Here is a 12,435-nt window from a genome sequence, read left to right on the forward strand (position 1 = left end):
GATGTGTCACTGCTGTCATCAACTTTTTTGCTCAGAATTTATGGCTTCGCAGTTCATCTCTGTTTTTATCAGATGAACGATGACTGTAAATTACCATGCATGGCATATTGACAAAGCCATTTGGAATCCTTATGGAGAAAAAGTAGCATCTTACGGCAGCAGGCAGGGCGATGGGGTGGCTGGAGTGATCAACAGGCAGATGATAGAGAGCGGAAAATTTAAGACAAGAGAAAAGACAGGAAAACACTTGAAATAAGTTTGGTTTTCTTTGGCATATCTCTGGCTACATATATGAAGTCACACTTGATGTTGGGACCTCATGGATAGCATCACAATATGATGACTTAAATGATATTATTTTTCAGGAGATCACTGAAATATCCCAGCAACTATTTAGACATAAAACTAGAAAATCTTTTTTTGCAGTACAACTTTGTTTTGTTTTTTATCTTTGAGAGCCAAGGTTGGCTCTTCACTGACCCAGAGAGTTATCTCGTCACGTTATTTGGCTATATTTAACACAGATGGTCACATTTCTGAGACATTTCTGTATTTTCCATTAGGGCTATCATATGGTTGACATTTGTGGTTTTGAGCTAAATGGCTAAACTATTATTTACCAAATTTGCTAGAGGTTCAAGGGCCAAAAAGAAATCGGTCGTCCTCTTATCATATACCATTATCAGGTTTAAACTGCAGTTTGACAAATACTTTATTTTGCAACTAAATCGCTGTAAAATTTCTGATATTTACAGTTCAGCTCAGCACCTTTGACCGTAACCTCTATATAAAAGATGAATATCGATATGATGAGCTTACCAGCTGGTAAGTAAGTTCCTGTTGTGAAGCCTTGAGCTAAATATTTTTGCCTTTGCCTTCTGGATCCATCTGAGGAAGTTGTGGATCTGACTGAGAAACCAACACCGCACACTCATACAATATTGACTTGTCCTAAACCATACTCCTGTTTTACTCTAATGGGGACCATAAACTGCAAAATGAAAATGATTGATCATATATTGCTTAGGAAAATGTTCACTGAGGCTGCAGTTGAAAGGAGCCAAAAGGTAATATTCCCATAAACATTGGTATGACCGACTTCTTTCTGCAACCAGAGGAATAAAAAAATTACAGGTTTAAGGCACTTCCACATTAGTTTCACTTTTCAGACTTGAAAGCAACATCAATCTTTTATATGATGTCCATGGTTTTGACAAGGATATAACCTTGGCCCTTTCTCAAGTTCTTTATAGTAACTGTTTCATTTGTAATGTGAGTAATAATGTGGATGTCTGCCTTTTTATTTAACTAAATATGAGATTATTTCCACACATTGTTTGTGAAAAAGGAGGTTTTCACAGGTCTCTGTGTACGCATCCCTTCAATCAGAGTCACTTTTAGCAGCGATAATTTGAAGTAATTGTTTTCTTTGTGACTTTTTCCCATTATTCTGGAAAAATTACGGCCCACTCTTCCTGACAGCATTGCTTTGGGTACATTTGTTTATGTAGGGGTGTCTTAAGGTCCTGACATGACCTTTAAATCAGACTGAGGTCTGGACTTTGACTGGGCCATTCATGGCCATTCTGTTGTAGATTTGCTTGTGTACTCGGGATCATTGCATGACCCATTTTCGGCCAAGCTTTAGTTGTCAGACAGATGGCCTTACATTTAACTCTAGAATACTTTGGTATACAGAGGAGTTCAACCCAATGACTGCTACGTGCCCTGGTGCTGTGGCTGCAAAAGAAGACCAAATTTTCAACCCTTCACCAGTGTGCCTGACAGTTGGCATGATATGTTTCTACTGTCATGGTGTGTTTGGCTTTTGCCAGGCATGACACTGTGCATTATGGCCAAACAGCTTCAAGCTAGTCTTTCTGTGCAAGGGACATTGCTCCAGAAGCCTTTTAGTTTGTTCAGATTTAACGTTGTTAAGCTGAGCCATGCCTCCATGTTCTTTTTACAGAGAAGATGGTTTCTCCCGGCAGCTCTTATGAAAAAAACCCTATTTATTCAGTCTTTTAAAAAATTTTTACTACTATGAAAGTTTAACATGCAACATGCCGGGGCCAACAGAGCATGTGGAGTGTAGAGCTTAGATTTGGGTGAGTTTGTTGGGACGTCCACTTTTGGAAAGATTGCTGCACACCTGGAATCTCCAGACCAGCAAACTGCTCAAACTTCTGCTTTTATAGAGGTGCTCACACTTGCTTATAATCATTTAATTAAGTGCATTAATTAAGCATCACTTGGCTGCTGTTCAACTTTTCAATTCCTCTGAAAGCAGGACGAATGTACTTTCAAAGGCATGTGTCAGCCACACTATAGCTCACTTGTTTTTTAATCATTTCATGCTTCAACCCTATTACAAAAAAAGAGTGTTGGTATGTGCAATATAACTCAAAAGATTCATTTTTAGCAAATCAGTTAAAATGTAAATATAATTTGAAATATTTCCAATTCAGCATGTCAAATTCTGAATTTAAGAAATGATATACGTTTATGTCTAATTCAAATTTGTTGCAGATTTTTATAAAAAAATTAAGAAATGGAGCATGGTTTGCTAAAGCTGCATTTTGTTATCATGTAAACAACAACAAGAGTCTGAGTGCTAAGTTGGCCGGCTTGCAGTCTGCACATACAAACATTTGGCACAATATCAAACATAACATAACGTATAACATATAGCAAAGCCACAGAAAGTCTTCACCATCTAGAATACATTTTTTTTAAGTTTCCCTTCAAAACTACAGTAATTAGTTTCATCAGTTCCCAGACACATAGTGTTCTTACAAGATAATGTAATGCCATCCATGATAATCATTCAGACATCCCAAATTACAAATAAAATGAAACTATGACACTTGAATAAATATTTGTACGGTTTCCATTGAAATATTGGGGTTATTGTAGGTATTGCATGATTCTTTAATGAATAAATGTGTATCCAAGTTGAGTTCATTTTGCTTTTGTTGTAAAGATGGAAAGATTGCATTGCTTGAACAAAAGAATAATGTACCACACAGGTTATCAGTCTGTATAGTTTTAATTGTTCAGTTTTACATGATAAGTAACTTATTAATAAACACTGTTAGCGTGCCTCATTGTATGTTACTAATGGTGAACCAATCAAAAGCATTTGACCCATGGGCCTGTGTGCGTCCTGATAGCATGCTGACTATCATAATCTATCCCTGATTTGGAGCAGTAAATGAAACATTACCACTGATGGAGCTGCCTGTGATGAATTTGCCATTTTTATTCACCATTTTCTTCATTTAGAAAAATGCTCCTTGCAGCGATGATAATCACACATTATGTTCTGGACAGACGACAGTGACTGAGACGTGTAAGTGACAAATGTGGACAGACAGAATTTGTCATTGTAAAACATGTTATTTAACTTGCCTCTGAAGCAAATTTACTAGATTTCTTCCTCTTAGTACAAAGATGACTACTACAAAAAACAATCACAGTAGTGTGCTAAAAGAAAAAAAACATAAATAAAGAAAAAAGAAAGAAAGAAAGATGTATTGTCTAAAGCAGTTGCTTATAGTCTGTTCTGATTGGTGTATCTCTGCAGTCCTATTAAGACTTGTACCAGCAAATGTCCCAGATGTATTTGTTTGAATGGATTATAAGGTTTGAAATCTGAAAGTACCTATTGTTACAATATGTAGATGTTTTTAATTTAACTTTTTGAAATAAAACCAGTCTGTTAGGGAAAAGCATTTGCATACTAGTAGAACTTTAGTATTATTTGATATTTAATCTTCATTACATAAGTTAAATGGGTTCTCTCGCTCTCATTTGCACTAAATGCAGGCAAACGGGGGATTGCGAGGACATCAAGACAGAGTGAGTGCAGGTCCCGTGTATTTTTTTTTGTTAGGGCTTTCATGTTTGGATAGAAGAGGAATGCACAAGTGTAATGACACCACCACCTAGAGAAGGTGGGGGGCACTGTCTGGCTATTAGAAACGGAAAGGCATTTAGAGTGTGTGTGTGTGTTTGTGTGTGTGTGTGAGAGAGAGAGAGTGGGGGGCAGAGAAAGACTGAGAGAAGTTCAGCACCACGGACAGCGCATTAGAGCGCTGGGCAGGAGAAACCAGTTCAGGGATTTGAGATGTGCACTGTCATGCCTTCTTGAACTCCTGGAGGATTTGCTGTCCGCTACAGCCGCACCCACTCGTATCCTTTGGACGGTGGAAACTCGGCTGCTGTTTTGTTTTAGGCGCTAAACAAGGGAGGTGAGAGAGCTGCAGAGATAAGTGCGCTCTGTTTGCTAGCACAGACCAGTCTGTGTTTTGGCGCCATCCTTACATCATCTCTTTATTGGGGAGAGAGAGAGCGAGAGGGAGAGAGAGAGCGCGCGCGCGCGAGAGAGAGAGAGACTCCGTGCAGCCGGGCTCCTATCCGCCAGTCCTCAACTGAGAAGCGAGGCTGACGGACCGACTGGCGTTACAGCCACTCAGCTGTGTGTTCCCCTCTCCCGCTCTCCTGCGCCCACAGCAGCCGTGAAGATGCGCCGGCACCGTCCTGCCCAGGGACTGACGTTGTTATTGCCGGTCGTTTTATGGATTTTCTGCCATGTCAGCGGTGTGCACGGAGCTCTACCAACAACCCGTAAGTTGTTCTTTTCAGTATTTTTGAAATGGTCTTCCAGGGCTGTTTGGGTGAGAGTGGGAATGGGTGAGAAACAAACGGTCTGCCTGTGGAGAGAAGCGGCACAGGTAGACGTTTACGGCTACGTTAGTAGTGCCGGGCGACAGAGGCAGTGAGAGGCAGAGGTTGAAGCGGGGTCGACTTTTGAGTTCAAGCCTAAACGTGTTAGCGCTTCAGGGTCTGTGGTGCCTTTATTTTTACGATTTTTACGAGATGTTTAATTGCGTTTTTTTTTATAGGGGACTCCAGAAATGACTTGAGTATTGAGGGAGAGTGACAGAATTTGTGAATGGCATTTAAGTTTGGCAGTAGTGGTTTGCTGTTTATTGTGGAGTCCCAGTCATCAAAGTGGACTCGAGAGAAGAACAGTTGGAAAACGGTTCAACTTCCAACAAATGGTTTCCCCCCTCCTTTTTATTTTCCACGCTTTCCTGATTTTTGATGTTCTATAAGAACATTACATTTGATTTTAGACTATTGCGTTTGCATAAAAAAATCCAAGTAAAGAGATTTTGCTGAATGCCCATTTTCTTTTAAAAAGAGTTGTGGTCTAATAGGGCTAAGCTGTAACTCTCAGCAACTAAGTGTGCATTGATTTGAATGTTTTTGTCTACTTGTAGGGTCTGATTTAGTTTTTTTATGGTGTGCAGTTTGCATTCTGATTAGACTCTCCATCAAGCTCTCTGGTCTGAGCATATTAAAGCTTAAGCCTTTTTTTAAGGTCACTGGAAAACTTAGATGATTAGCATTCCCCTTTTATTTGCTCTCTTTTTTGCCTAGCTAAAGCCTCCACTTTACTGCTTAATTCTTGGAACACTTGATGAAGGCTTCGTTTCGATCCACGCTGTAATTTCAGTCTTGAGAGTTTGTTTAAGCATTGCCCGGTATTGCATTTGTTCTTCCCTCTAATTGTCATTGACATAGTCCAGGAATTCAGTGTTTATATTTTATGAACATATCGACCGTAGTTGTTTCTTTCTCCACTTTTATAGCATACTGAAGTAACTGCGTGTCTGACAGTTTTGATATAGAATGTGTTATTACTGGTCCTATCTGATTTTTATTTATTTATTTAACTTGGATTATCCAGCCTTGGTTCAGTGGCATTGCGATCTTGCTGACGGTGACTGAGCCGATACTCTGAGGATTCAGCGTGACTGATTCCCCCCGCGATCGCAAGGGCTTCTCAGGTCCTGGATGGATGTGCCCGTGGACGCGCCTCATTAATCATCCCATCTGACAGACAACAACGGAGAGACGCTACCGCGAGTCGCTTGAGCAGGGGTACGCGCGCGAAGCAGTGTCAGAGAGCGTGACAGGAGGCAAAGGAGACGTGGAGAGTTGGAAGAGTTTGCCTGTGCGTTTCTCGCGCACAAAGCTTTCGTTAATAAGAGCGACCTCACAAAGATCAGGTGTCATTGTGGCAACGCCTGATACGATGTGGAAATCCAGAGTCCTCTTACTCCCGTCAGCTGGAGGGTCTGACCGGGGGAGCCTCGCTGTATCTGAGAGGACATCAGTGTCTCATTAAAAGTTAGATTTCAGATCGCTTTAAAAATGTATCAGCCGCATTTTATAGACGCTCCAAACATTGTATTAAGCACCCTGCCACCTATTAGATTTTCCTATAATTAGTGAGGGAGAATATATTTTACCATTTATCTAGAGCCTTTAATGCCATATATTTTAATACAAATATATGCAAGTCTGTAAGTGTTTCCAGTGTACATTAAGCATGTGTGTTCTGTGTAAGAAAAAAAAGCGACCAAAGGATTTTTTCCCCTGTTCATGCGGGTTTATGTTCATTTGCATGTTAGTTGTGAATTCATCTACGGTTTCACAAATCCAAGTTGAAACAAGTCTTTTTTTCCTTTTTTCTTCTTTAATCGGGCTGGTACATTCACACAAGTCCTCGGTCTTACTTTAAAGGAAGGTAAATGATGATCTGTGAGTTGTACACTCACCATAGAATTTGACAGATCAGAAACAGAAAAACACTGAAAAACAGCAAAGGTGGTCTGCAGCCAATGCAATGAAGATGATAAAGTGATACGCTGTAAACATAAGAATATGCTCCAAGAGGACATCCGGCAAGTGTTGCCAAATAAGATAAGACAGAGCCAAATGGCCTTCTTGCTACCGTGAAAACCTGGGAGCAGGACACACTGCAAAAACACATACACACACAAAAACCACAAAAAAGGGAGACAGACACAAACAGTTGAGAGAGACAGAGAGTCAGAGAGAGAGAGGAAGAGAGATGAGACTCCTGGAGGATCAAGATTCAGCTCCAAAAACATCTGGACCGAAGCACTGACAGCCAAGGGAGAGAGTGATGCCTCGAGGATGGATAGGGGTCTGGTAACAGCAAGCACAAGCGAAACAGGAGTGAATATAACCAGGCAATCCAATGAAAAGTTAAGAGGAAACAATGATTTTAAGTTTGGATTTAAAGCCCTGAAGGGAAACAAACAGGGAGGTTATTTCAGAGGAAGGGGGATGTGATTGGTTGGCTGTGAAGCTGGCTGATTTCTTATTAACTCTGGGGCCAGACACATGCCCTATTATTGCATCCTCTTGCAGTGCTTAGTACAAATATTCTGAGTCAGATCAAAGTTTTATAAAAAGGGAAGCTTAGAATTTTATGCCGTCTTATGAAATAAAGTTTTTCATTTTTCTATCATTTTATTGGGTTAGGATTAGAATTACAAAACAGCACAATTAGATGAACATGCATGCACAAATATATATACAGTGACTCAGAAATACATATAAGATGTACACTCAGCCGTCAGATACATGCAGTGGAAGAAAAATGGGTTGTGTCTGTCCTTGGTGTACTTTCGTGGTATCCTCTACTGAGCTGTCACTGTGCAGTATGTAAATCTGTTGTTGATGTACTGTGTCAAGGCAAGGTCTGCCTACCATGATGTTTCATAATCATTTCATAACCAATCAGACTTTAATTTTTCTATTTGCAATTCAAATAACCATATTTTTTTCTGATTAAGTTGGTTCACACAGAAAATTCATGACTGGATTATTTGCTCAGTGCAGACACCGTGTGCGACACAGTGTCCATATACAGTGCTAACATACTTAAATATACTTTATACACACAGATATTTTCCTCAGCTGTAAAATATTCCAAGAAGAGCTTGTTTTATTTAGCTTTAAAGGTTATAATTTTAATTAATTCGCTTTGAACTCTCCGGCGCTCCTTTGCAATGCTGCTATTCATTACCCGCTTAGTAAAGGACAAGAATTAAATTTTTAAGAGTCACAGCACCAGTGTGTAAAAAGTAAAGGATGTGCCTTTAAGTCAGTGTGTTGGTGGCACTCTGGGTGGTTAAATGGGATGCCCCTAGAGCCTGTCTGATATAGAATCAGATTAGCCTTTTCTCATCTCATTAAGCTTGCCAGGCCATTTGACATAGACATCAGTCTGGTTTCACCTCCAGGGCAACAAGTCAGGGTCTCCTGTTCTTCAGTATACATATATAAAAAACCATATAAAGCCAAATGGTGACATTTGCACACAGAAGTGTTCTTGTGTGAGTGTGAATCACTGGCAGTTTTTTCCAGGTTCTGGTCCAAACAAATCATTTGACACTGGCAAAAGTAATTTTGCTTTTTTCCACTCAAATAAATTATTGCATTTCCATTCTCTTCTACAGGGATATAAAATGAATATGGTTATAAAAGCAAACCCTTTAACCACCACATGGGTCAACTTCTTGCCAATTCTCTGTCTTGTTTTTGTGTTTGTGTGTCTGAGATGGCTCCCATTAGGAGGTGATAATGATAGGATTAAGGCTGCAGGAAGCAGACTGGTTAGGCTCAGATTAGAGAAGCGCTACACTTGCTGTGTAGCTATGTTTGGCCCTTGGATATTTATATGTGTGCACCTGCCTGTGTTTTGGGAATGTGTGTGTGTGCGTCCACATTGGTGGATTAATCATGCACTGAGACAAGTGAACCAGAGCTAGGAAATAAGGTGTGGATGTTAATTGCACTGCTGTTTCTCTGCTCTACCCCCTCCATCTAAATTGCTATCTTCCACCTGTTTTTTTGCTCCTTTGCACTTCCTTGATTGCTTATCCTCTTTTTCTAATTCTCTTTGTAGCTCTTCCTCGATCTTTAAACTTACCTTTATGCCTCCTTAACAAAATCTAGCAAAAATAAAAAGCAAGTCATCTCCTATTTTCCCACTGTCTCAACCCTACCTGTAACTGTAGTGATTCATCTCTCTCACTCCTACATGTCACCCATTACTCCAAATTCCTCAGTCTTTTTCTCATCATTTTTCCTACGTGTGCATGCCCACTTCCCACACTTGTATTTTATTCACAAGATAACATAGAAAACATATAAAATGTTTAAGCTAAGATAATGTAGAATTTTAAGAAAATTAAGAAAACATTAGCTCATTTTTAATTTGATGGGAGCAACACATCACATAAAAGATGTGACAGGGCCATGTTTACAACTGTTAAGGATCCCCCCCTACCTTTAACAGCAGTCTGCAAACATCTGGGAACTGAGGAGACCAGCTGCTGGAATTTTGGGAGAGGGATGTTGTTCCATTCTTATATAGTATAAGATTCTAGCTGCTCAGCAGTCCCGGGTCTTTACCATATTTTTGTTTCACGATGCACTAATTACCTTTCAGTGTAGACAGTGCCTTCCCAGATGTGCAAGCTGCCAGCTCCATAGGCACTAATGCACCCCCATACCATCAGAGATCCAGCCTTTTGAGCTGAGTGCTGATAACAAACCTACGTTCCCTTTCCTCTTTAGATTGGAGATAACGGGCATCAGATATTGATTTTCAGCCTCGTCCCTTGCACACAGAGATTTCTCCAGACTCTCTGAATCTCTGAATGATAATATTCTAAAAATATCAATATGAATCGATAATGATGAGATATTCAAACTATTCAGAATTTTACTGTGATGAACATTATTCTGGAAAGGCATAGCATGCATGGCTGACACTGCTGTGGGTACAGCTGATCTAGATTTGTTGTTTTTTCAATGTTATGCATTTCTCTTTTGAAAAAAAAAAGTGTAGCAATGATTTGACAATGGTAAACTTGTTTCTTAAAAAAACAATTTTTTTCTGACACTGTAGCTCATTCCGGATGCCTTGTTTTCCACTCCCACAATGCTACTTAGTAAGCAACACTCTGCTGGAAATGTTAAAACATTTTAATATCAAGTGAACAATGGCTGCAAGTAGATTTAGTTAAACAGGAAACTGGTGGGGGAAAGTAGGTAGAGGAAGGTTAACATTACAACAACCTAAATAGCTCACATAATGTGGTAAATGCCACAAGTTTGCTGAAATTTGATTGCTACAGAATATGTATTCTTCTTTCTGCATGGCCAAATTTCTTCTGTTTTCAAGTGCTTGTAAAGCATCAGACTTTTCAATTACTTCAAGGTTGAGATGAAAATATAAGTGGTCTGGATTCCTCTGTGCAATATATTCAAACATGTATTGTCAAAATATTAGCATTCATGGGCTAAAATAGAGGCTTTTGGGGGGGATTTTCTTATTAATGTCACAGTTCATGAGAGTAACAAACATGTATAAGTCAAAACTGTACCAGAACTGCTGCATTTTCTGCTCTTACCTTCAGCTTTATTCTCAGACTGGTGTGTCAGTTTCCTCGACGAATTGAAATTTCTCTCTTGGAAGGAATGCTCCTGCAAGGCTATCAATGTTTCATCATGGGAGCAAGGCCACAGTGATACAAATATGCACTGACAAGTCATACTACATAATTCCCCTAACAATGTCAGTAACGTAACATGGACAAAGGCACACGCACACCATGCAGCTCACATACACACTAGCATTGCCCCCCCCCCCTCTTCAGGCACACAAACACGCACTGTTCGTTAAATGTTATTAACTTCAGATGTATTAATTGCAAATGAAACCCATAATACGGAGTGCAGTATGATAATTATGTAATTCTGCTTCTCTGGGTACAAATTGGAGCATTCATGCTTCACTGTATGTAACACTGCAGCTCTATGTGTCTGCATGTGTAAATGTGCAGAATCAGAAAGTTATTCTAGTGGAATGTGTTCTTATTAGAAGCCATCAGAATCTGTCCACCTCATTTGACAGCAGTCTCTGAGTTGAAGATTAGACTGGCAAGGCAAAAGGGAGGAAAGAGAAGGACAAGAGACGAAGCAGCATTTATGAGAAAAGTGACAAGGATGAAGAACGACACCTCAAGGAAAGATGGTCAGGAAGCAAGGATTTTCTCTGACACCTTGCCATTAAAAATTATCATTGTTATTGTAATCTGTAGCAGCATCAAAGTGCAGCAGTTGCATTAGTCAGAGAATAGGACAGGCTACTTCAAGTGATACTCCCATTCCCTTTGGTGGTGCCCACTATCAAATTCATTCTTTTCAAATTAAAATTCACTGTATTGTTGACTTAATGTAATCTATAAAGCATCTACAGGAAGTCCCAAATAAATTATTTTATTTTAATAAAACAAATACTGTTTACAAAAAAATGGCCGATAAATTAAAGGTCTAAGAATGCAACTTTTTTTAAAAATCTGATGTTCTCAACACAGGCGAAATAGTAAGCATTTTCAGTCACTCATGGTGATTAAGCAACTTAAAATCCAGTAAATTATTTTTCCAATTTGTAGTTTAAGTATGCAGTTTATCCTAAACTGATTTTTTTAAAGAATTGTCTAGATGTACACATAACTTATCTCTTAGATAAGTGGTACTTTGCCCTGTTGGTCAATGGAGTACCATTGTTAGTGCAGAAAACTTCTGTAGCATGTGCAGCAACACATGCTACAAACAGTGACATAGGATTAGCCTACACAGGTGCACAAAAGCTCTGTATGATATTTTGACCATATTATTACATTTTTTTAACTATTAATTAATTTATGTAAGTCATAAAAATTCCCAAAATTTAACTTCTTCAAGACAGATTTAATATAAGCAGAATAAATCACAGAATAAATCTGACAGTATCAGTAGCAATCTCCTACACGGTGACTTGAGTCTGAAAAGGCTAGCCTTAAGCTAAGTGAAACTGCATGAACTCATTTGATATATCTTTAAACAGCCATGTATTCATGTCTGTTCATTTTAAAATATTTTCCATATCAATTTGAATGATTGAATTAGATTTAGTGTATTGGCAACACGTACTCTTTTTCGTTTGTTTTGCTGGGAACTCAACAAAGGACTGGATATTTCCCAAAAAAAGCATAATATGGAGTTGAATTCCTGTTTGCTTTAGCCCCATGCAGTACGGTCACTTAGAGGGAGATAATATATAGATAGGGAAAGGCTCTTAGCCCTAGATTAATCCTGGCAAAATGCCATAATTGATTTGTTCTAGACAAAGCAAAGTGTCAGGAAAAAGCAGTTAAAAGCATTGCACTGTACCTGAACTGACCCATATGACCAGAGCCAAAACAACGGTGTCAGAAAGAGCACTAACAGCCGTCCCTGTGAGTAGCAGGAAAAAGCTTTAGATACACCGGCCAGAGTAGTGTTGTACCCCCTGCATATGTTTTTGAACAGCACACAGTGGTAACAAGAATATTGGTGTCACTAGTTCAACAACACGGACATGATCACTAGCTGCTGTTCTTTACACTTACTGCTAGTCATGTTTCATTTAAGTGGCCAAGCTGGAGCTATCGACCAAATCCTATTTCAGTCTTCTGTTTCATTGTGTAAGGCACATTAAAAAACTACAAAACTAAA

The 12,435-nt window shown here is 39.2% G+C and overlaps 1 protein-coding gene across 1 annotated transcript in view; it reads left to right on the forward strand.

Annotated features, from left to right (window-relative positions):
- Positions 1-4,429: 4,429 nt before the first annotated feature.
- cntnap2a (contactin associated protein 2a) overlaps positions 4,430-12,435 on the forward strand; it is a 359,863-nt gene continuing 351,857 nt past the window's right edge. Inside the window, exon 1 of the mRNA XM_039617641.1 lies at positions 4,430-4,629. Coding sequence (XP_039473575.1) covers positions 4,527-4,629 — 103 coding nt within the window. The 5' untranslated portion in view covers positions 4,430-4,526. The remainder of the gene's footprint in view (positions 4,630-12,435) is intronic.

Source organism: Oreochromis aureus, linkage group 9, assembly GCF_013358895.1.
Source record: "Oreochromis aureus strain Israel breed Guangdong linkage group 9, ZZ_aureus, whole genome shotgun sequence".
NCBI classification, from domain to species: domain Eukaryota; kingdom Metazoa; phylum Chordata; class Actinopteri; order Cichliformes; family Cichlidae; genus Oreochromis; species Oreochromis aureus.